The 22,401-nt window shown below is 50.3% G+C and overlaps 1 protein-coding gene across 1 annotated transcript; it reads left to right on the plus strand.

Moving 5' to 3' along the window:
* Nucleotides 1-3,759: 3,759 nt before the first annotated feature.
* On the plus strand, nt 3,760-15,709 carry DFFB (DNA fragmentation factor subunit beta). The gene is given in 6 exon segments (XM_021717913.1): nt 3,760-3,787; nt 3,790-4,006; nt 4,795-4,874; nt 5,357-5,527; nt 7,318-7,418; nt 15,445-15,709. Coding segments are annotated over 6 exon segments (825 nt in total). The 5' UTR covers nt 3,760-3,766; the 3' UTR covers nt 15,680-15,709.
* The last annotated feature ends 6,692 nt before the right edge of the window (nt 15,710-22,401 follow it).

Raw genomic sequence — 22,401 nt, forward strand, 5'->3', positions numbered from 1 at the left:
GTCGAGGCTGCGGTGGCCGGGAGCGGCCACTGCACTCCAGTCTGGGTGACAGAGTGAGACTCCAACTCAAAAAAAAAAAAGGAAAAATGTTCCATGTTCATGGGCCAGAAAATATAACATGGCAGTACTCCCCAGATCTACAGATTAAACATCAGCCCTATGAAAATTCCAGCTGTTGCTTTATAGAAATTGACATGCTGATTCTAATCTGGAGTTCATATGGAATGGCAAGGGACCCAAAATAGCCAAAACAATCTTGAAAATGAATATAGTAGAAGGACTCGCACATCCTGATTTCAAAACTTACCCCAAAGCAACAGTAACCAAGACTGTGGGATTGGTACAAGAGTAGACATAGAGATCAATGGAATAAAACAGAGAAGACAGAAATAAGTCTATGTACCTGTGGTCAACTGATTTTGGCAAGGATGCCAAGGCCATTCAATGGGGGGGAAGAATAGTCTCTTTCACAAATGGTGCTGGGCAACTCGATGTTCACATGCAGAAGAATGAAGTTGGACCCTTATCTTGTATCATATATAAAAATTAGCTTAAAGTGGACCAAATACCCAAATATAAGAGCTAATAATATAAAACCCTTACAAGAAAATTTAGGGACAAGTCTTTATCACCTTGAATTTGGCAAAGGATTCTTTTTTTGTGTAAGCAGCAAAAGAAAAAAACAGATAAACTGGACTTCAAAAATTTAAACTTTGTGTTTTAAAGGGCACCGTGAGAAAGGTGAAAAGACAGCCCACAGAATGGGAGAAAATATTTGCAGATCAGCTATCTGATAGGAGACATATCAGAATTTAAAAAGAACTCTTACCACTCAGTAGGGAAAAGACTGCCCAATTTAAAAATGGGCAAAGGTTCTGAATAGACATTTCTCCAGGGATGATATTCACATGGTCAACAAGCACACGAAAAGATGCTCAGCATCATTAGTCCTCAGGGAAATGCAAATCAAAACACAATGAGATGCTAATTCACACCCACTGGGATATTTTAATCAGTGTTGGTGAGGATGTGGAGAAACTGGAATCCTTGCACACTGCTGGTGGGAATGTGAAATGGTACAGCTGCTGTGGAAAATACGTGGGGACCCACAAAAACCTGGAGTTTACTTATAAAAAATGATACATTTATTCTTACATGTTTAAACTTCAGGAGCTTCAAATACTCTCTGTTTGATGCAGTACACCTATCGAGATGCTTATTCCACTGCTCAAAGCGGTTCTTGAACTTGTCAATTTTGATGCCTTTTAGTGCTTCCGCCATTTTTTGTTTCACCTCTTCCACATCAGCAACGTTTCCCTTTGAGGACTTTTTTCATCTGGGGAGACAACAACAACAAAAGTCACTGCAGCAAGATCAGGTGAACAGGGAGGGTGAGGGCAGAGGGGTCATGTCATTTTTGCTCAAAAACTGCTGAACACTCAGCATGGTGTGGACAGGTGCATTGTCATGGTGGAGGAACCAGTCACCTGTTTGCCACAACTTGGGATGTTTCTTACACAAATCATCTCTCATAACAACACTAACTGGGATACCAAGGCTGATGGTTTCCTAGAACACTTACCTAGAAGGGGAAACCTATACTATAAGAGGCCCACCCTCCAAAAAGAAAATTCAGGGTTTTTTTGGGCCCCCAATTGGCAGTTTCTCAAATGATTCAACAGAGTCAACACTTGACCCAGCAATTCCACTACTAGGTATATACCCAAGAGAAATGGAAACACATGCCAGGTGTGGTGGTGCATGTCTGTGGTTCCAGCTACTTGGAAGGCTGAGGCGGAAGGATCGCCTGAGCCCAGCAGGTCAAGGCTGCAGTGGCCGTGAGCGTGCCACTGCACTCCAGCCTGGGCAACAAGAGTGAGACTCCGACTCAAGAAAAAAGAAAACACATACCTACACCAAAACTTGTACATGAATGTTTATAATAGCTGTATTCATAATAGCGAAAGGTAGAAAAAATCTAAATCTCCAGTGATGGACAAATGGAGAGACAAAGTGTGGTATGTCCATACAATGGAATATTATTTACCATGAAAATGAATAAAGTCCAGTACGGATGAACCTTGAAAATGGGCAAGTGAAAGAAGCCAGTCACAGAAGACCACATACAATATGGTCCCATTCATAGAAAATGTCCAGAACAGGGAAGTCTATAGAGACAAAACAGATTAGTGGTTGTTTAGGGCTGAGGGTGGGGTGGAGGGAGAGAGGTTGGTATCTAAAGGGTACAGAGTTTCTTTTTGTAGTGGTAAAAATGTTACAAAGTTGGCTGTGAAGGTGGAGGCACACTATGAATATACTAAAACCTACTGACTTTATAAGTGAGCGAATTGTAAGGAATGGGAACTATATTTCAATGAAGCTATTTAAAAGCAAGAAGAGAAATGGCCAAGCCTTTCCAGAGTGGCCATACCATCTTACCTTCCCACCATGCAGTTTCTCTACAGCTTCACCAGCTTCTGGCATTAGCGCTATTTTTTATTTTAGCCATTGTGATTGGTGTGCGGTCATATCTCATGGTGGCCTTAATTTGCATTTGCTTATTAGCTAATGATGCTGAGTATCTTTTTGTGTGCTTATTTGCCATCTGAGGATTCTCATTGGTGAAGTGTTTCTACATGTCTTGTTGATTTTCGAATTGGATTTTAAAAAACTGTTTAATTAAATTTTTTCCCTCTAGTATAGCTGGATGTGAGTTTTTTTGTCAGATGTGGTTTGTGAATATTTTTTCCCACTCTGTAGCTTATCTTTTCATCCTCTTAGCAGTGTCTTTTGCAGGGTAAGAGTTTTAATTTTGATGAAACCCAGTTTGTTGCTTTTTTTCTTTTCTTTTTCTTTTTTTTTTTGAGTTGGAGTGTCACTCGGTCACCCAGACTGGAGTGCAGTGGTCGCTCCCAGCCACCGCAGCCTCGACCTGCTGGGCTCCGACGATCCTTCTGCCTCAGCCTTCCAAGTAGCCGGAATTACAGGCACGCGCTAGCACGCCCAGCTGATTTTTTGATTTATTGTAGAGATGAGGTCTCGCTGCCCAGGCGGGTCTCGAACCCGCGGGCTCAGGCAATCCACTCACCTCAGCCTCCCAAAGGTGCGGAATTACAGGCTGAGCCACCGAGCCCGGCTTGCTTTTTTTCTTTTATGCTCGTGCCTTTGGTGTGAAGAACTTTTCACCAAGGTCTCCAAGATTTCCTTCTGTATTGTTCTATGTCAATTGATATGATCGTGAGACTTTTCTTCTTTAGCCTGTTAATGTAGTGGGTCACACTGATTTTTTTTTTTTTTTTTGAACGTCAAACCATCCTTGCATTCATGCTTGCCTGTGGTGTATAATTCTTTTTGCGTATTACTGAATCTGCTGACATTTTGCTTAGGTCCTCGGTAGTCTGTGCTTTCATTTCCTATTAAGGGCCTGCTTGGAGAACTCACTGCTTTAGGGAGTTGTGGCAAGAGAGAGCAGGAAGAATGATTTGACACTCTGGCAGCCAGGCCTTGAGGGGAGGGCCAAAGAAGTTGGCTCCGGTCAGAGGCCAGAAGGTTGAAAGAAAGAGCAACAGGCTGCTTGGGTGGTGGTTTTTTCCTAAAGCACATCGTGTCCCTCCCTCCTCAGTCCTCACATTGCCCTGACAGGTGGTCCCCACCTAGTGTCAGGGTGAGGATGAGGCCCAGGCATGCCTACAATGTGAGTCTTGGTGGTCTCAGAGTGACCAGGTTGGAGATACAGTCAGAGGCTCTTCTCGTGGCCAGGGGCGGGATGTGCCTTCTGCTGGACCGTACACCTTTCTGTGTGTCCCTGTTGTGGCAGATGTTAGTGACATTGATCGCTTCCTCAGCGTGTTTCATGAGCCACATGCGGGTGTCATCCGGGCCGCCCAGCAGCTGCTGTCAGATGAGCAGGCCCCGCTGAGGCAGAAGCTGCTGGCCGATGTCCTACACAATGTTAGCCAGAACATCGCGGCCGAGGCCCGTACCGAGGATCCTCCATGGTTTGAAGGTGCGTGGGATGGAAGTTCTGGGGAAACCAGGGTTGGCAGGGGGGTGCTTCCTTAGTGCCTGAGGTGCCAGGAGAAGCTGGTTCTATTTTGGGTCCCAGAGTCTCCCAGTAAGGGTTGACAGGGCCTCTCGAGGACTTGGAAGCCCCGACCCCATGGGAAGGTGCCTGGCAGTACTCGTGGAGCACAGGGTAGCCCTCAGGTGGGCCTATTAATTTTTATAACAGTCACACTGTTGTACAGCCATCACCACCACCTTCTCCAGGACCTCCTCATCTTTCTGACCCTCTGTCCCCATCAGACACTCACTCCCCATTTCCCTCCCCTATTCCTTGGCACCCAGCACCCACTCTCGGTCTCTATCACTTGAGGATTCTGGGGACCTTGCATGGGTGGGATCCTGTGGCATTCGTCCTTCTGTGACTGGCTTCTTTCACTGTGCGCAACATCCTCAGGGTTCCTCCATGTTGTGCTGTGTCAGTTTCTTTACTGTTTTAAGCCTCGTCATGCTCTGTTGGATGTGCGTACCACAGCCATGTGTCTGTCCATTTCTTGACGCTTGGTTGCTGGCTACCCTGGGAGACCTCAGCCCTCTTGGGAAGGGAGGGCTTGAGAGGCTAGCCAAGCAGAAGCCCCTCGGTGGTATTTAAATGCTTCCAAACCAAATAAGAGCCCCGCAGAGATGCTGTGCATGTCACTATCCGGATGTTTCCCAAGATGGAGCAGTCGGACCCTCCTGTCCCACTGTTCCCAAGTGGGCGGGGTGCACAGGTCTCCTCTCTCCTTGTAGGTGTGGAGGCTCGGTTTAGGAGCAAGTCCAGCTACCTGAGATACAGTTGCGAAAGCCGGATCCGGAGTTACCTGCGGGAGGTAGGCCTGGGTAGAAGCCAGGTATGCTGGGCGAGTCAGGGCCGCCGTCTCCCCTGGGGTTTTCTGTGGCTCTTCAAGGTCTTGGGACTGCCCTGTCCCCTGAATTTCCTCACTCAGGTCGCTGCAGTTGCACTAATGGGCCCTGACACCACCGTCCAGGTACTAGGGTACAGGCCCTCCTGATCTCCACTGCTTGCCCAGACAGCTGGCGCCTTCTGATGACATCTTGTCAGATTCTCATACCCCTTCCCATGGTCCCGAGCCCCTGTGGTTCTGAGCTGCTGTGTTCGTGGGCTCAGCTTAGTTTCCTAGGGTGGGCAGCTGAGGAGGGCCTGGCAGCCCTGTGAGCTCGAGTCCCCCGACCACAGCACTGGGCCCAGGCAGAGTCTGGACATGTGCCAGAGAGGCGGGGCTTGGAGGTCTGGGGAGGGCGTGGATGGGGAGCCAGCGCGGGCTGTGGGCATCACTTCTTGGCTCTTCAGGTGAACTCCTGCGTCTCCATGGTGGGTGCGCAGGCCCAGGGTGAGTTCCTGAGCATCCTGGGCTCTATGTGTGAGAAGCTCCGGGCCGTGCAGTACAACAGCAGCTACTTCGACAGAGGGGCGGAGGCCAGTGGGCGCCTCTGCACGGCGGAAGGCTGGTTCTCCTGCCAGGTGGGTTCCTGCCCCTCGTCCTGGGCCGCGCTGGTGGCCCGTGGGGATTGGTCTGTGGGGTCAGAGCCTCGAGAATGTGGGGCAGGGAGGCAGGGACTGGATGGTGGGAGCAAGAACAGGATGCTCTGGAGCTTCTGCATCAGCGGGTGGTGCCTCAGCTCGGGCTGGTCGCAGCTCGTGTGACCGTAGCTGTGGCTTCAGCAACAGCCAGTTAGGGTTCTGGGGACTGGAAGTTCAAGATCAGGGTGTCGGCAGACTCGGTGTCTGCTGAGGGGTCTCTTGCAGAAGGCATGTTCTGGCTGTGTGCTCACAAGGGGGAGACAGAGAGAAAGGGGGGCAGAGAGGGATGGGGAGGTGAGGGAGCAGGAGAGAGACAGAGGGACAGTGAGAGGGAGGGAGGGGAGAAAGAAAGGGAAAGAGAGTGAGAGGAAAGGAGAGGGAGAGAGGGGAGGAGGGTGAGGGAGCACGAGGGACAGAGAAAGGGGGTGAGTGAGAGCGGGGAGAGGGGAGGAGAGAAAGCTCGATGACAGGAGGGGGCGGGAGAGAGGGAGAGACAGAGGGAGGGGAAGCAAGCTTTCTCGTCTCTTCTCTGGGCACTGACCCCATTTGAGGCTCTGCCCTCCTGGCCTCATCTCCCAGAGGCCGCATCCCCTAACACTGGCACACTGGGGGCCGGGCTTTCAGCATGTGGATTCTGGAGGGACACAAACTTCGAGACCATAGCCCCAGGGCCTGAGAATCCACACTTCCGCCAAGTTCCCACCTGGGGAGAGAACTGCCCATCTGGGTAGGGAAGCCATCTTGCCTTGGCCTGGGCAGATTGAAGTGAGTGAGCAGGAGTGGTGCCCTGCACACGGGCAGGCTGACAGGGACAGTTCAGGGGCCTAGTGCCCCAGTCCGGCAGCAGGGGCCACAGCAGGTATGACCTCCGGGGCTTCTTACACCTGGGAAAGGCTCCTGCAGCTGCTGCTGGGCAAGTCTTGCCGGGGTGACAGTGCTCTGGCCATAAAAATTCTCCTTCCAAGTTCCCTTGACACTCAGGCTTTCTGACGGGCTGCTTGCAGGCACTCTCTAGAGCCTACTGTGGGCAGGAATGAGGGAGGGGCTGGAACATGATGGGGGGGTCTTTATCGCTGACTCTGGAAGTGGAGTGGAAGTGACAGTGGAAGGTGCAGCGGAGGCTGTGGGGCCTGCAGGGGACACAGCCAGTGTCCTGGGGTGCGGGGCCATCGGGAGGAACTCTGGGGAGGTGGGGGAGCTCTAAGCAGGTAGAACCGTGCAGGATGGGCCAGGAGGGACCAGGGGGCCCTGGCGTAGTGGTGGGGAGCAGTGGGCCCAGCTGAGGGATTGGGAGTCCATGGCATGATGGGAGCCCAGCCCACAGCTGTCTGTGGGGATGTGGGTGCACTGAGTGACCAGGTGTGCCATGGGCATTCAGCAAGGTGAGATTCCAGGGAAGTGTCGGGAAGCCGTGGGAGTGGGTGCAAAGGGAGTGTGGGCCTCAACAACCTTGAGGGTGGGACGCCAGTGTGTGAATAACGCGGAGGCCCCGTACCGAAAGCTGTCACTAGTGCCAGTGACAGTAACAGACTTGCCCCCTTTGGAAGCGCAGAACACAAAGTTAGGCGTAATGCAGGAAAAGAAAGAAGGTCCGATTCCTTCATCTCCCCGAAACAGGGCTGGGATCAGGGCTGACTCCCCCCGGGTGGCACTCTCCCCAGGTCGCCCTGCCAGCGTAGAAACCGTGCTAGAGACTCAGCCCAGCCTTCCCTCTCCTCCCCTGGCCCCAGGGTCCTTTCGACATGGACGCCTGCTCGTCGAAACACTCCATCAACCCCTATGGCAACAGGGAGAGCCGGATCCTCTTCAGCACCTGGAACTTGGATCACGTGTGAGTCTGCTCGCGGGGCCTTGCCGGGCTCAGTCCCTACTGTGGCTGCTGCCTTCGTTTCCCCTGCTCTGGGGGGCGGTGTGCGAGGGGCTGCTGGCTGGCACACTGTTCTCTCCACCATCTACACACAGGCCTGACCCTGAGCCCCCCTTTCCGGTTCGACCTGGGGATGGAGCTGGCAGGCAGCACACCCTCCAGAGCACGGGCCATCCTTGTCATCAGGGGTTGCGAACCTCTGTGTGCTTGATCGGGGCGAGCATGGGAGGTGGGAGCCTGGGTGTCATAGAGTGCAGACTCTCTTGGTGAACCCGGGAGCAAGTCTTGGCTGGCAGGATTGTTACAAGGTCTGTTCTACAAAAAGGACAGGCTGGAAAACCTTATTCTTCCCACCCAAGATGCTTTCCCCGAACTGGCTGTGGCCTTGCCCTTGCTGCATGAAGACAGAGGCCTTCAAACCCCTTCGTCTGCGTCACAGGTTGAGTGTCCCTCATCTGAAAATCTGAAATGTTCCAAAATCCAGAACTCTCTGGGTGCTGGCATCATGCTGAAAGGGGAAGCTCAGTGGAACATTCTGAATTTGGGATTTGGGTTGCTCAACCAGTAAGTTTAAAACAAATGCTCCAAAATCCAAAACACTTGTGGTCTTAACTATTTGGGATAAGGTATACTCAACCTGCATTACTTTCTGGAATCAGAATTTTTTAAAGTTTAGAAACATTGTAGTTATTGCTGTTTTTTTTTTTTTTTTTTTAGTTGGAGTCTCACTCTGTCGCCCAGACTGGATTCAGTGGCTGCTCCCGGCCACCACAGCCTTGTCCTGCTGGGCTCCGGCGATCCTTCTGCCTCAGCCTTCCAAGTAGCTGGAACTACAGGCACGCGCTACAGTGCCTGGCTAATTTTTGATTTATTGTAGAGATGAGGTCTCACCAACTTGCCCAGGTGGGTCTCGAACCCGCAGACTCAGGCAATCCACTCACATCAGTCTCCCAAAGCACGGGATTACAGTCTGAGCCATGGAGCCCGGCTGAATCTTTCTTTTTTTTGAGTCAGAGTTTCACTCTGTTGCCCAGGCTGGAGTGCAGTGGCATACTCATGGCCATCCCAGTGTCAACCTGCTGGACTCCGGTGGTCCTTCCACCTAAGCCTTCCAAGTAGCTGGAACTACAGGTGTATGCTACCATGCCTGGCTAATTTTTGGTTTATTGTAGAGACGAGGTCTTGCCAAGTTGCCCGGGCTGGTCTCGAACCTGTGGGCTCGGGCAATCCGCTCGCTTTGGCCTCCCAAAGTGCTGGGATTACAGACTGAGCCACGGAGCCTGGCCTGCTGTTGAATCTTTCATCCCTCTGTCCCCAACACCCTGCCTTGTCCCCAGGGGAAAGCGCCTTTCTGACATCCATGTGTCCTTCTGGCACCTGCAGCTCTAACTTGGCCATGTGCATGAGTTTCCTGCCTGTGTAAGAGATGTCCTGCTTTGTTGTCTGTGGCATGCTTTTTCAACTCCACACTGTGCTATGGTGACGCATTTGTAGACTTGCTGCATTTGTTTTAACAGGTGCAGAGCGCTTCACTTTTTGAATAGACTCTAATTTGAACATGTTTCCATTACTAGTCGGCATTTAGGCTATTTCTGACTTTTACCATTATAAAAAACCCTGAGATGAGCACTCACTTAGAACTTTTTGAATCCATATGGTCTGATTCTGTGCCATTTAGTGTGTGATCACTTTACAGCACCAGCGGCATCAGGGAAATGGTTAGGAATGCAGATTCTCAGGCCCCGTCCAGACATTCCAGGGATTGGGAATGTATTCTAGCATGGGGAGAGCCACCCCATATCTGACCATGAGTCTCACTGGAAGCGCAGGCCTTACCACACCCATCTTTTCCTTCTGAGGCTCGCTGGCTCTTCATCGTTCTGGCTCACACCCTTACCGTTTCGTGTGTGTTCATTCTCGTACCTTTTTGCAGTTTCCCACTCTGATAGGTGAGAAGCAGATGGTCTGGCTTTGATTTTTCTTCCCTTGACTGCGAGGAAGGCTCAGTGTCTCTGTATGTGTTCTCTGGCCATTTGGGTCTTCTGTGTTTTCTTCACTCACTTTTTGTTGTGGGTTTCAGTCTTTTTATTTATTTATAGGAATACTTTCCATATTTGAGATACTAATGCTTTGGTGATGATTGGTATTACAGATATCGGTGACAGTTTTGGGTTGTGTTTTACTTCTCTGATGTCTTTTATCACAATGTTTTAAATTCTGATGTACTCAGATACACCTTGCCCTCGTGTGTGTTAAAAAATTCTTTGCTGCCTTGTTTAGCATAAAGATGCTCTCTAATTTTTTTTTTTTTGAGTTGGAGTCTCACTCTATCCCAGACTGGAGTGCAGCGGCCGCTCCCGGCCACCACAGCCTGGACCTGCTGGGCTCCGGCGATCCTGCCGCCTCAGCCTTCCGAGTAGCCGGAATTACAGGCACGTGCTACCACACCCGGCTGATTTTTTGATTTATTGTAGAGATGAGGTCTCACTGCCCAGGCGGGTCTCGAACCTGCGGGCTCAGGCCATCCACTCACCTCAACCTCCCAAAGGTGCGGGATTACAGGCTGAGCCACCGAGCCCGGCTCTCTGATTTATTTTACCCAAGAGATTCCTCCCAGCATCCAAATGCTCTTGTATTCTTCATGACTTATTGGACGTGGGGGCAGCAGTCCAACAACAACAAAAAAGCAGGGCAGCCTAGAGAACACAGACGACAGCAGCAGAACACATAGCCTGAGGCAGAGTCCAGTTTCTTGACGAATTTTTTTAGTTCGATTTTTAGTTAGAGTTCCGTCTCCCTTCCTCTAAATACATATATTTACACACATTTATGTGTATTAGATGTTACTAAAATGTATTTTTTTACCACCAGTCATCAAAACGTTGGAGAAACACAGTCCAACCTCTGAGATTTGTGGGGCTCAAGCCACAGGCCACACGTCTGTTTAAGAGTTCGAAGCTAACAAGCTCAGAAATAAAATACATGCCGTCTGCCTACCTGGACTTATGGTCGTGGCCTGGGAGGCCAGGTGCCAGGTTCGAGAAGAATTTGCAGACTTCTTCGAGTTCTGGAACATAGCATCCACCCCCGGCCTGCGCCTTCTCTCTGCCCCCTTGGCGCCCCCTCACTCCTGGTGCCCTGCACATGGAAGCACCCAGCCTCTGAACACCCTCGCCGTCGGGCATGCCTCCTGGGTGTGGCCTGTCCCAGGAGGCTGTGCTGGGGAAGAGCTGGCGCAGCCGTGAGCAGTTCAGGGGCCTCTGGGCAGAAGGTTGCAGGCCCCAAGCCCGGGCGTGTGGTCTGGGCAGGGTCGGACTGGGGGTGTCTGCATGGGCTCTGGGTGGGCCTGGCTCCTTGACCAGAAGCACCTGCTTGAGGTGGGTGGGGCTTGGCCTGGGGAGGCCACAGTGGCAGGTCCTGGACAGTTCAGGACCCTCTTCAAGGTCTGAGGCGTGTCTGCACACTGGCGTCCCGTGTGTGGGATGTGTCCCACATCCGGCATGTCTTGTGTCTTAAGTGGTGAGCTCTCCCTCCAGGCTCTTCACAGCTGTCTTGGGCCATCTTGGGCCATTGCTTAACTTTGTTAATGCTTACTTTTATTTTTTTATTCCCACTATCTACTTGTTTGAGTTCCTTCTCACTTATTCCTTTGTCCGTACCTCCTTTGTGTTCTGACATACGTCTAAGGCTACAGATTTCTCCTAACGTGGCTTTCTAGGAGCTCTATGCTATGCCTACTTGAGTTCCATTATGATTTTATGTTTGATCCCTGCATTATTCAGAAGTCTCTTTAGTTTCCACATGGTTTTGTGTTTGTTTTCAATGTCTTGTTGTGCTCCTATCCCACTGTGGTCTGTTATCTGTAAATGGTCAGTGGCCGGAGATGTTCTGAGATTTACCCAGAATGTTTGTTGCCTCACGTTCCGCTTTGCCGGCCGTGCACTGCAGTCGGCTTTCTCTCGGTTGCTGTGGCCTGCTTCGCCCTTTCTTTTCGGCCTTCACGTGTCCATGAGTGGAACTGCCTTTGTTGTCAGCCAGTCAGAGACTGTTTTCAGCCCTAACCCTAACCCCAGCCCCAACCCTGACTCATCTGATCGGAACCTTTTTGACAGGCAGCTTGAGCCCACTGCATCTGTGGTGTCCCTGCTGTTTTCACTAGGCCGTGAACTCTGCGGGTCTCCTGTCACGGCTTCTTCTCAGCGTCTAGGATCGTGTCTGGCCACAGTGGCCCTTCAGCAAACACCTGTTGTTTTGTTGAGAGAATGATTTACTGCTTGGTTCCGGGTGTCCTAGTCACTGTGCCGTTTCTGTACACTTTGGTCTCCTTTGTGTTTTCTCTTAACTTACCCAAGTTTCTGTCTTTCCCTTGCCGTCACCTCTCCTCAGTGGTTTGGATGTTTAACACTCTTCATGGTGTCCCTAAACGTGAGTAGTTTGGGAGGTCAGTGCTGCCGGCCCCTCGCCCAGTCTGTCCTCCATGGCATTCTTCAGTGTCAGTGTCTGTCCCGCCGTATTGCACCCTGTACTTGATGCCGGTGTGTCTTTATGGTCAGTTCTTCCTAGTATCTACTCACTTCTCTGCTCACAGGCGTTTTCTGCCTTAGTTCTGGGCTCATTTCCCGTGTACTGATGTGCAGCCGTTTCTCAAGGGCCTGCAGGGGCATGTCTCTCAGTGTCGGAGAACGTCCACGCAGGGTCTACTCACTGTTGAGCTCATCCTGAATAAGAGATTGACAAGCATCTCCCTTCAGCACTTGGAAGCATAACCCCATTGTCTTCTGGAGCCTGTTCCTGAGAAGTCTGATGTTGTGTTATCTCCTGCCTTTTGAACGGTTGTTTCTCTTTTTCTCTTCGAAAATGATCTGTGTCTAGGCATCACTCTTATTCTGACCGGGAGTGGTCGTCTCTGTTTTTAACGTGACTTTTCTTGAGTTTTGGGAACTTCTCAATCGTATCCTGGGTGTTGCTTCTCCCTGTGCGGGTCTCCTGGAACTCCATGAGCCAGCGATATACCTGCCCGTTCTGCCCCTGCGTGTTTCTGCCCTTGCATATTTCAACTCTGTGCTGCTGTGTTACGGGTGACTTCCTGCTGTGCACCAAGTTGCGTCCCCCAAATTCATATGTTGACACCTTCATCCCCAGTGTGATGGCATCTGGTGACAGGGTCTTTGGGAGCTGATCAAGGTTAAATGAGGTCATGAGGATGAGGCCTTAATCCAGTGAGACTGGTGTCCTTTTAAAATGGGAAGAGAAGCCAGGCACGGTGGCTCACACCTGTAAATTCCAGCACTTTGCGAGGCTGAGGTGAGAGGATTACTTGAGCCAAGGAGCTTGAGACCAGCCTGGGCAACATAGCGAGACCTTGTCTCTACAAACAAGATAAAAAGAAAAATTAGGGTTTGGTGGTGTATACCTGTAATCCATCTACTTAGGAGGCTGAGGTGGAAGGATTGCCTGAGCCCAGGAAGCTGAGGCTGTGGTGAGCCTTGATAATGCCACTGCACTCCAGCCTGGGTGACAGAGTGAGATCTTGCCTCTAAAATAAAATAAAAAATAATAAAATGTAATAGAATAGGAAGAGAACTCAGTTGCTATTTCAGCCCACCATGTGAAGACACAGCGAGAAGACGGTTGTCCACAAGCTGGGAGGGAGCCCTCCCCAGAACCCGGGTCTGAGACTTCTAGCCTCCAGGCCTGTCTTCTCCAGATAAAACACATGTCTGCTGTCCAAGCCCCCCAGCCCAAGGCATTCTGTACTGGTGGCCGAGCTGATAGAGGCACTGCCATGCCTCACCAAGTCCTTCAGCACCAGTGTGTTCATCCTGTCCAATGAGTAGAGTCCCTTTTCAGAGCAGTTCTTTTTAAAATGAGCTTCTTTTGTACCAGTCTTTCAACACTTCTATTTCTTTTTAATCATTTTAAAAATAGTTGTATGGTAAAGAATTTGACCTTACCAAGAGAGGCCTGGATTTGCCCTTGACGCCTGGGGGTGTCTCTAAGTCTTGAAATGTCCTGCCTGACAGGAGTGTCATTGTTTACTTGGGGTCTTGGGTCCCCGAATAGTCTAACAATGTGATTTAGGGTGGGGGCTCCGCCACATACTATCAGCTTGGCCTCAGGGGCTGGAGACTTGGGCAGTCAGCCACAGCTGTGTGAAAGGGCCTGTGAAGCTCCCTGGCTGGCAGTGCTGTGTGATGTCACACGCACTGCTGGGAGGAGGTAGTGCCGGCCTGACTCCACAGGGAGGGGACAGCCAGAAGCTATGACCAGAGCTTCCTGGACTCTGCCCTGGGTGCTTCTTAGCTTGGCTGGTTTTAATTGGTAGCCTCCAGCTGTAATAAATGTAACCACCAGCAGAACAACTCTCGGTGGGGCCTGCGGGTCCCTTGGGCAGATTATCTACTCTGAGGCAGTCAGGAACCCCCACGCCCTGGTGTCGGAATTCAGGGCTCTTGGGACTGCTCCCAATCCTCATGGGTCTCGCAGGTTGTTAGGACGCAGGCAGCTCTCATGCCAGTGATGCTGTCCACTGCACCTTTCCTGCCCCTCACAGCCCTGCTGCCCTGCTGCATGTTTGTCTGGGTTCCGAGTCCATCTTTCGTGGGGATGGTTTCCTGTGGACACCTTTGTGCAGGTGGTTGGAATGTCCCTACAGATGCCCAGGCTTTCCAGTGGTCCTGAAACAGCAATCTGTCACTTCTCACCATGGTCCTGTGCCCGGTGTCCTGGGCTGTATGCCTTGCATTCCACGGATGACAGTGCGAGGGGGTGTCACGAGTCAAGACACCATGCTCCCGGCATCCACACCCTTGCACGTGCCCCGCCCCTTCCCCCACATGGCAGAGAGGCCTGGGAAGGGCTGCATGTTGTAGCTTGTCTGCTGTGAATGCTGCTGTCACCACATGATGGAGCCTGACCACTGCCCCCCCCAGGATAGAAGACCCCAGGGGAGAAGGGCCCCAGCCTGCCAGCCACCAGTGGCTGCAGCCCCACGAGTGCGCCAGGCAGCACCAGCAGAAGACCCACCAGGCCAGCCCACAGAAACCACCGAGCCTGTGGTGGCTGGTTCTGCATTGATAGATAACTGACTGATAGCGTGGGCTTTTTCCTTCCTCCTGCCCAAAGCCCTGGACTCGGCTCAGGCTTTTCTGTCCACATTTAACAACTGGGGCGAGGGTCTCAATCCCACCTCCCCTGCCCCTTGGGGTCCTCTGGACCTGTGTCAAGGGCTGGAACCTGGGTGAGCCTGGAGCATGGCTTTCCCTGGGGCATCCAGCATTAATTTTTCTTTATCTCTGATAGCTGGGAGCTCTCTTCTTTCTTTTGATCTCAACGATGTTTTTAAAAAGGTAACTTTCGATCTGCATTTCTTTGGGTTGCCGGGAGAGAGAGCTGTTTGGCCCACCAGCTGCCACTGGCCCTCCTGGCCATGGTAGCTCCAGTCTCCCCTTGCCAGTCTGCAGTTTCCTACACTGGCGACTGCATGGGCTTCTCAATGGTTTCTTTGTAGGGGAAACAGATTTACACAGAGCAGTGTCACATAGTTTAAAAACACACACACATGCATGCCACAGTCTAAGATTAGGACTAGGGAGAGAAATATCGAACCCTGAATAGTGACTTTAGCTTCGTTTGCAAGGTTCTGTTTTCAACATTTTCATGAATTATCATGTAATGCTTAAATCTATACGCAGATCAAATGTGGACGCAAAGAGCCAGCGTTGGTGGGGGCAGTGTCAGTGATGGAGCCCGGCTGACCTTCATCTCTGTACTTTTCAGTATTTTGAACTGGGACCACAAATCGGGTTTGAAAAGCAAGACAGGTTGCTTGCATCAGGCTCCGCCAGACAGACCAGACCGGGCCTGTGGGTGTGGCCATGCTCAGTGAGACACTGAGGACGAGTTTGTAAAGAGCTGTGACGGAAGTGTGCTGTGGCGACCTGTTGCTTGATGCATAACAGAAAATGATGCCTCTAACTTTGCTTTGCAGAATAGAAAAGAAACGCACCATCGTTCCCACGCTGGCGGAAGCAATTAAGGAACAAGATGGCAGAGAAATTGACTGGGAGTATTTTTACGACCTGCTTTTTACCTCAGAGAATCTGAAACTGGTGCACATTGCCTGCCACAAGAAAACCACCCACAGGCTCAGCTGTGACCCGAGCAGGATATATAAGCCCCTGGCAGGGCAGAAGAGGAAGCGACCGGCTCGAAAATGCCGGTGACGTCGGTGACACGTGTTGCACTCTGGCCCATGAGAGTTCTGCGCAGGCATCCTATTAATGGGCGCTGTTCTTCTTCACTTGGACCCATCAGTAGTTCCTGGAAAAAATCTTAAAAAAGAAAACACCTCCTGTAAGACTGCTTTCAGTGTTTTTGAATCTGTTTTTTATACCTTATGACAGCCCAACCTCCAGAGGACAGCTTCAGGGCACTCACTGGACATCTGGGGACTCCTGGTCACATGGTTAGCAAGGATAGGGCATTGTCCTTGAACTCAGGAATTCAGTTCTCTGGTTTTGCCAGGGCCCTGCATGCTCACGTAACATGGTCTCCATCTAAAACATGTCATGGCCGAACCTGGCCACTCCTGCCTGAGGGAGAGGTCGTGTAGACACCAACTCTGCATGGGGTCTCCATGTCCACGGCAGGTGGACAGAATCCCCTCCAGACTGACTCTTCTGAATGCCCAGAAGGGAGTGTGACACCCTGGACATCAAGTGTCTGGACTCCATAGAGAACATGCAAGCACATTCACTGCTGAAATGTTTGTCATGGCAAAAACAGGCAACCTTCCATTGGCTACCTGCTGGATAGTAGCTGACGGTGGCATTACGTCAGACTACAGGAAGTCACTGGTTTCCATTACACAAATGGTCAGAGAGCATTACTTTCATTATTCAATCAAACACATCTACAGAATGCAAAACTGTAGCAGTTTCCAGCATTCATGAGTGTTGATGGGACTTTGTGGAGTGCCCAGGTGGCTTATCTGCGCAGCATGTGAACGTGTGTTACAAAGGCTGGTGTTCACACCACCCACGAGTCACATGGGTAGGGGCAGTCTGGAGGGAAACACCACACCCAGCTGTGACAGCAGTAATGCTGGGGAATGTGACGGGGCTGGGACTGGGTTGGAGGACTGATTTCTAAATCATGTATTTTATGATACTTGAATTTTTTGAAATGAGCATTTATTTCATAACATTTTAAAATGTACTTTTAAAAGACATGCATTTTGTAATACTTGATTTTTTTACATTGATTTTATAATCAGGAAAAGCAATAAAGATTTTTCAGAAATACTCATGGCAAAAAAGTTTATACTCATTGAGAATGATAAAATGAAGATAAAAATAAGCAGTTCAGGCTGGGCATGGTGGCTCACGCCTTAATTCTACCACTTTGAGAGGCCAAGGTGAGAGGACTGCCTGAGCCCTTGGGTTCGAGACCAGCCCGGACAACTTGGCGAGACCTCATCTCTATAATAAATCAAGAAAAATTAGCCGGGTGTGATGGTGCATGCCTGTGGTTCCAGCTACTTGGAAGGCTGAGGTGGAAGGATTGCCTGAGCCCAGCAGGTTGAGGCTGCAGTTGCTGTGAGTATGCCACTGCACTCTAGCCTGGGCAACAGAGTGAGACTCCGACTCAAAAAAAAAATAAAAAAGCTGTCCACGATGTTTTAAAGAGTGACCTAGCTTATTCCATTTTCTTCACAGAATGACAGCAATGGCTCAGAATGAGCCAGTTCCATGTGGGGAGTTTCTAGAAGTTCCATCCACATGCATGGTCATTTACCTTACAAACAGTGGTAGAACTGGGGCCCGGGAGCCTCTTCTCAGACCCTTCTCGCACAGCTTGGAGAACTCTCTGGAACCCCAGATCCCCCTGTGTAACGCAGAGGTGGCCAGGCAGCCGCCAAGGCCCTTCCAGCCCTTCTAACTCAGAGTCCTGAAATGAGCTGTTCCTTTTTCCAGTCATGGGCAGGCTCCCCTTTTCAGTGCATCTCTTTGTTACTGAGATGCAGTCTTGATGGCAGTCCTTCCTTCTCAAGCAGTTTGAGTGACACGCTGCTGTGTCCTGTGTGGCTGGGTGGTAAAGGATCCTGAAAGAGGAAGGGTGCGGTATAACACAATTCACGAGACACTTTTAGAACCAGAAGGTGGGGGAACCAGGGGACACTTTGCCTCACAGGACAAAGGCCCCGAGTTTCCTACCCATCAGACTTTTATTCGTACAAAATGATGTAGTTAAGAAAGCCTTCAAGGACAAAGTACAGACAGTGCAAAGAAAACTTCGTTTTGATCTTAGAAAGCTTTTGTGATAAAGCGTGACTGTTTACAAAACATAGTGCAGCTGCTTACAAGACAATGTATAACTAACGTAAGACACTGCACTTTTAGAACTTGCCTGAGCACATGTGACCATCTGACTTTACCATTATAGGCATTTTTGTGACTTTGCAGGTACGCCAAGTATGTTTTCAGCCAAGTTCAAGGAGGGCAGTGGGCTCCAACAACCAGCCACCTTGGCCTAGACACACAGGGCTACTGTCCTTCCACTACATGGCTCTGGGGTGTGGCCCACAACTGGGCTGAGGTTCTGTGTCCCTGAGGACTTCTGTCACCTCCTCACTGTTGTGACAACGCATCCCGTGCTCCTCTTTATCTTCCTGACCTGAGGCTGCATCTCTGCAGCAAGTGAGACACCAGAACCCACGCTTGTCCGTCACAAAGACTGAGCTTTGAGCAAGGGCCCTAAGGCTCTCTGAGCGGGGATGAGTTGCTTCCGGGCCCTCAGGCGAGGAGGCCATGATGGTCACAGAGCAGAGGTGTCATCAGTCACAAGTTCTGTCACCCAGAACCTCAGGCTCCCAGGGAGAGTAGCCATTTACTTTCTGTCCATTTGCAGCAAAGGGGGAAGAAGAGGAGCCATGTGATCTGTGGGCGTGAGGGTCACCTGCTGCTGGAACGTCCTAGCATCGGTAGCATGCGTCCAAGGAAGAGCCCACCAGGTGGGCCTGCAGAGGCCATGCCCATGCCAGGCTCCCTCCAGACCACAAGGCTGCAGGGGCACGACCACACGATCGACCCTCCTGCTGTGAGGACGATGCATGCCAGACAGGGCCTGTCTGCTGATGATGGGGCTATGACTGAGTCAGCTGGGTAGGGACACGGGGTGAGTGGCAGACGCAGAGGAGGCTCTTTGAGGAGCCAACATGAGAGCCATGCAGAGCTGAGAACCAGGTGAGGCATGTGAGCATCTTGGGGAGAGGCCACTGTGGCTGGAGAGTGGTGCACAAGGGGAGGGGCCCAGGGAGGAGGAAGCTGGGCACACTGCGAGCTTGGCCAAGCAGAGTGGCTGCTCCGGGCACCTGGGGGCACCACACCCGGTTCCAGAGCACCGCAGAAAAGCAAGTGTTGAAGTGAGGCCTGCATACTTTTTGGCATCCCAGTGTGAGTGAAAGTTATGTTTCTACCCCACTTTTGTCTATTAAATGTGCAACAGCATTATGTGTAGAAAATAATGTATATACCTTCATCATAAGATACTTTACTGCTAAAAAATGCTAAGGATCATCTGCGCTTTCAGTAAATCCTAAGCTCTTTGCTGGTGGAGGGTCTTGCCTCGATGCTGATAGCCACTGACTGATCACCATGGTGGTAGTTGGAGGCAGGGGTGGCTGTGGCAATTAAAAGAAAAATCTGCCCCAGTGCTCATCACACCTCCTTCATGCCAACGCTCCCGTATTTTTAAAAGTTTTACATTGCTGTATATTCAAGTTATTTGTTTTATTAATATGCAATAAAGGCTTGGAAAGTAACAAAAAGTAAATAAGACAACAAAGTTTGCCACATTGAAGGACTCTCCCTTCATGAAAGAACTCTCTGTAGCATCTGAAGCTGTTTGGTAGCATTTCACCCACAGGAGAGCTTTCTTTCAAAAATGGAGGCAGTCCTCTCAAGCCCTGCTGCTGCGTTGTCAGCTAAGTTTATGGAGTACTCCAAGTCCTTTGTTGTCATTTCAACAAGGCTCCCAGCATCTTCACCAGGACTAGATTCCATCTCAAGATACCTTTCTTTGCCCATCCTTAGGAAGCAGCTCCTCATCCAAGTTTGATCATGAGATTGCAGCAAGTCCCATCTTCAGGCTCCACTTCCAACTCTGGTTCTCTTGCTATTTCCCCCACATCTGCAGTGACTTCCTCCAGTGAAGTCTTGAACCCTCAAAGTCATCTTATGAGGGTTGGAATCAACTTCTTCCAAACACCTGTTAATGTCATGTTGGCTTTCTCCCATAAGTCGTTTTTGTTATTTCCAGAGTTTATTAGCCAGAAGAAAAGAAGGAAAAGGGCAGATATAGGAGAAAGACTTGCTGTGGCAAGTTTCTTGGAAAAGAAAAACCACCCATGAATGTTCTTAATGGCATCTAAAATGGTGACTCCTTTGTAGAAGGTTTTCAATTTACTTTGTCCAGATCCATCAGAGGATTGCTATCTATGGCAGCTACAGCCATCGCTATATATGAAGTGTGTTTCATAAGACTTGATAATCCAAATTACGCTTTGATCCAAGGGCTTCAGAATGGATGTTGTGTTTGCAGACATGAAAACATTAATTTCCTGTACATGCCCAGAGCTCTGGGGTGACTAGGCGTGTTGTCAATGAGCAATAGTATTTTGAAAGGAAGCTTTTTTTCTGAACAGCAGCTCTCAGTAGTGGGCTTAAAATATTCAGTAAGCCTTGCTGTAAACAGATGTACTGTCATCTAGGCTTTGCTGTTCCATTTCTAGAGCACAGAGTTAGTGTAACTCTTAGGACCCACAGGATTTTCAGAATGAGAAGGAAGTACTGGCCTCAACTTCAAGTCACCAACTATACACCACAAGAGAGCCAGCCTGTCCTTTGAAGCCAGGTATTGACTTCTCCTCTAGCTATGAAAGTCCTAGATGGCATCTTCTTCCAATGGAAAGATGTTCTATGTTGAAAATCTGTTGTTAGTGTGTCCACCTTCATTAGTGACCTCAGCTGGATCTTCTGGAGCACTTGCTGCCTCACTTTTTGTGTTCTGGAGACAGCTTCTTTCCTTCAACCTCGTGACTCGACCTCTGCTGGCTTCAGGTTTTCCTGCTGCCTTTTCCTTGCCTCTCAGCTTTCACAGAATCGAAAAGAGCTGGAGGAGGGGGGGCATTGCTCTGGATTGGGTTTTGGCTTAAGAGAATGTTGTAGTCTAAAATGTACTCCATACCAACAATACGGCTGTTTTGTTTTCTCTTTGTTGTGTGTTCCCTGGAGTAGCATTTTAACTTATTTCAAGAACTTTTCCTTTGCTGTTACGGTACAAGAGGCCTAGATTTTGGCCTGTCTCGACTTTTGACATGTCTTCTTAAGTGTAACCATTTCTAGCTTTTGATTTAAAGTGAGAGATGCGAGACTTCCTTCATCTGAACACTTAAGATGCCACTGTATGGCTACTAATTGGCCTGATTTCAATATTGTTGTGTCTGAAGGAACAGGGAGGCTCAAGGAGAGGGACAATGATGGGGATTGTCCAGTTAGTGGAGCAGTCAGGACACATGACATTTACCAGTAAGTTCACGTCTTCTGTGGGCATGATTTATGGCACCCCCAAAACAAATGCTAACACCACAGACCACCATAACAGATCTAATGATGGTTTGAAATACTGCGAGAATTACCAGTATGTGACACAGGGACGCGAAGTGAGCACCTGTGGTTGGAAAAGTGGTACCAATAAGACTTGCTTGCCACAGTCTTGCCACAAGCCTTCACCTCCTAAAAAATGAAGTGTTTGGGAAGTGTAACAACACTCAGCGCAGTAAAACGAGGAGTGCTGGGGGAAGCCATGAGGGGATCTGGGGAGGGGCCTGACTCCTGCTGGGGCAATGCAGAGCCCCTGGAACGCCCTGCCTGGGTGTGCTCTTGTCTGCCCAAGGTCCTGGCTCCCATGGCCTCAGCTAGACCTGGGCAGGGGGGGAAGGGCTGGAGTGTGAGCAGCTCAAGTACTCCCTGGGTGCCCCATGCCTATGTGACTGTCCCCAGTAACACCTGGGACACCAAGGCTTGCCTGAGCTTTGGTTGGTACCCTTCTGCTCTAACCAGCTGTTTCTGAGTCCTGTGATTTCTTCTACTGAATCCGAGCCTGAGTCTGGTCTTAGGGCCCCAGCACAGTGTGCACAAGGGGTAGGAAAATGCAACTGATAGAGCTGTCAGTTTTGCAGGAAACTGTCTCAAGCAAGCAGTTACTTACAGGACGAATCTGCTAATATTCTCTTATATGCTTGGGCTCTGGTATATGATTTTACAATATCAGCAACTGTTTCTAGAAACTCAGTATTTGTAACAATCTGGCCTCCTACAGGAGACTGGGGCCAGGCCCCACTCAGACCACCTAGGCAGAGTGTATCACGGGTGCCACCACTAGAGTCATTTAATAGGCTTCCTGCACTTTCTTGATGTTGCCAGCCCTGAAGCCACCCTGAGCGGCCCACTGTGTGCTTTTGTATCCTCGGTCCCTGTGCTCCTTCACTGCCTGTCCCCAATTGCTCCACAAGGCTCTCAAGGCCACCCCATCTCAGCCCTGCCTGTGCCTTCTTTACACGGGACACCTGTGCTTTCTTCTAACACTTCACTCGCATTTGACAGTGACTTGGGGGATTTATATCTGCCACCTGTCTCCTTCTTTGAGTTGGAGTCTCACTCTGTCCCCCAGACTGGAGTGCAGTGGCCGCTTCCGGCCACTGCAGCCTCGACCTGCTGGGCTCCGGCGATCCTTCCGTCTCAGCCTTCCAAGTAGCTGGAACTACAGGCGCGCGCTACCACACCCGGCTAATGCTTTGATTGATTGTAGAGATGAGGTCTCGCCAAGTTGCCCAGGCAGGTCTCGAACCCGCGGGCTCAGGCAATCCACTCACCTCAGCCTCCCA

The sequence above is a fragment of the Carlito syrichta genome, unplaced genomic scaffold (assembly GCF_000164805.1).
Source record: "Carlito syrichta isolate Samal-C Ts95f unplaced genomic scaffold, Tarsius_syrichta-2.0.1 Scaffold311497, whole genome shotgun sequence".
Lineage (NCBI taxonomy): Eukaryota > Metazoa > Chordata > Mammalia > Primates > Tarsiidae > Carlito > Carlito syrichta.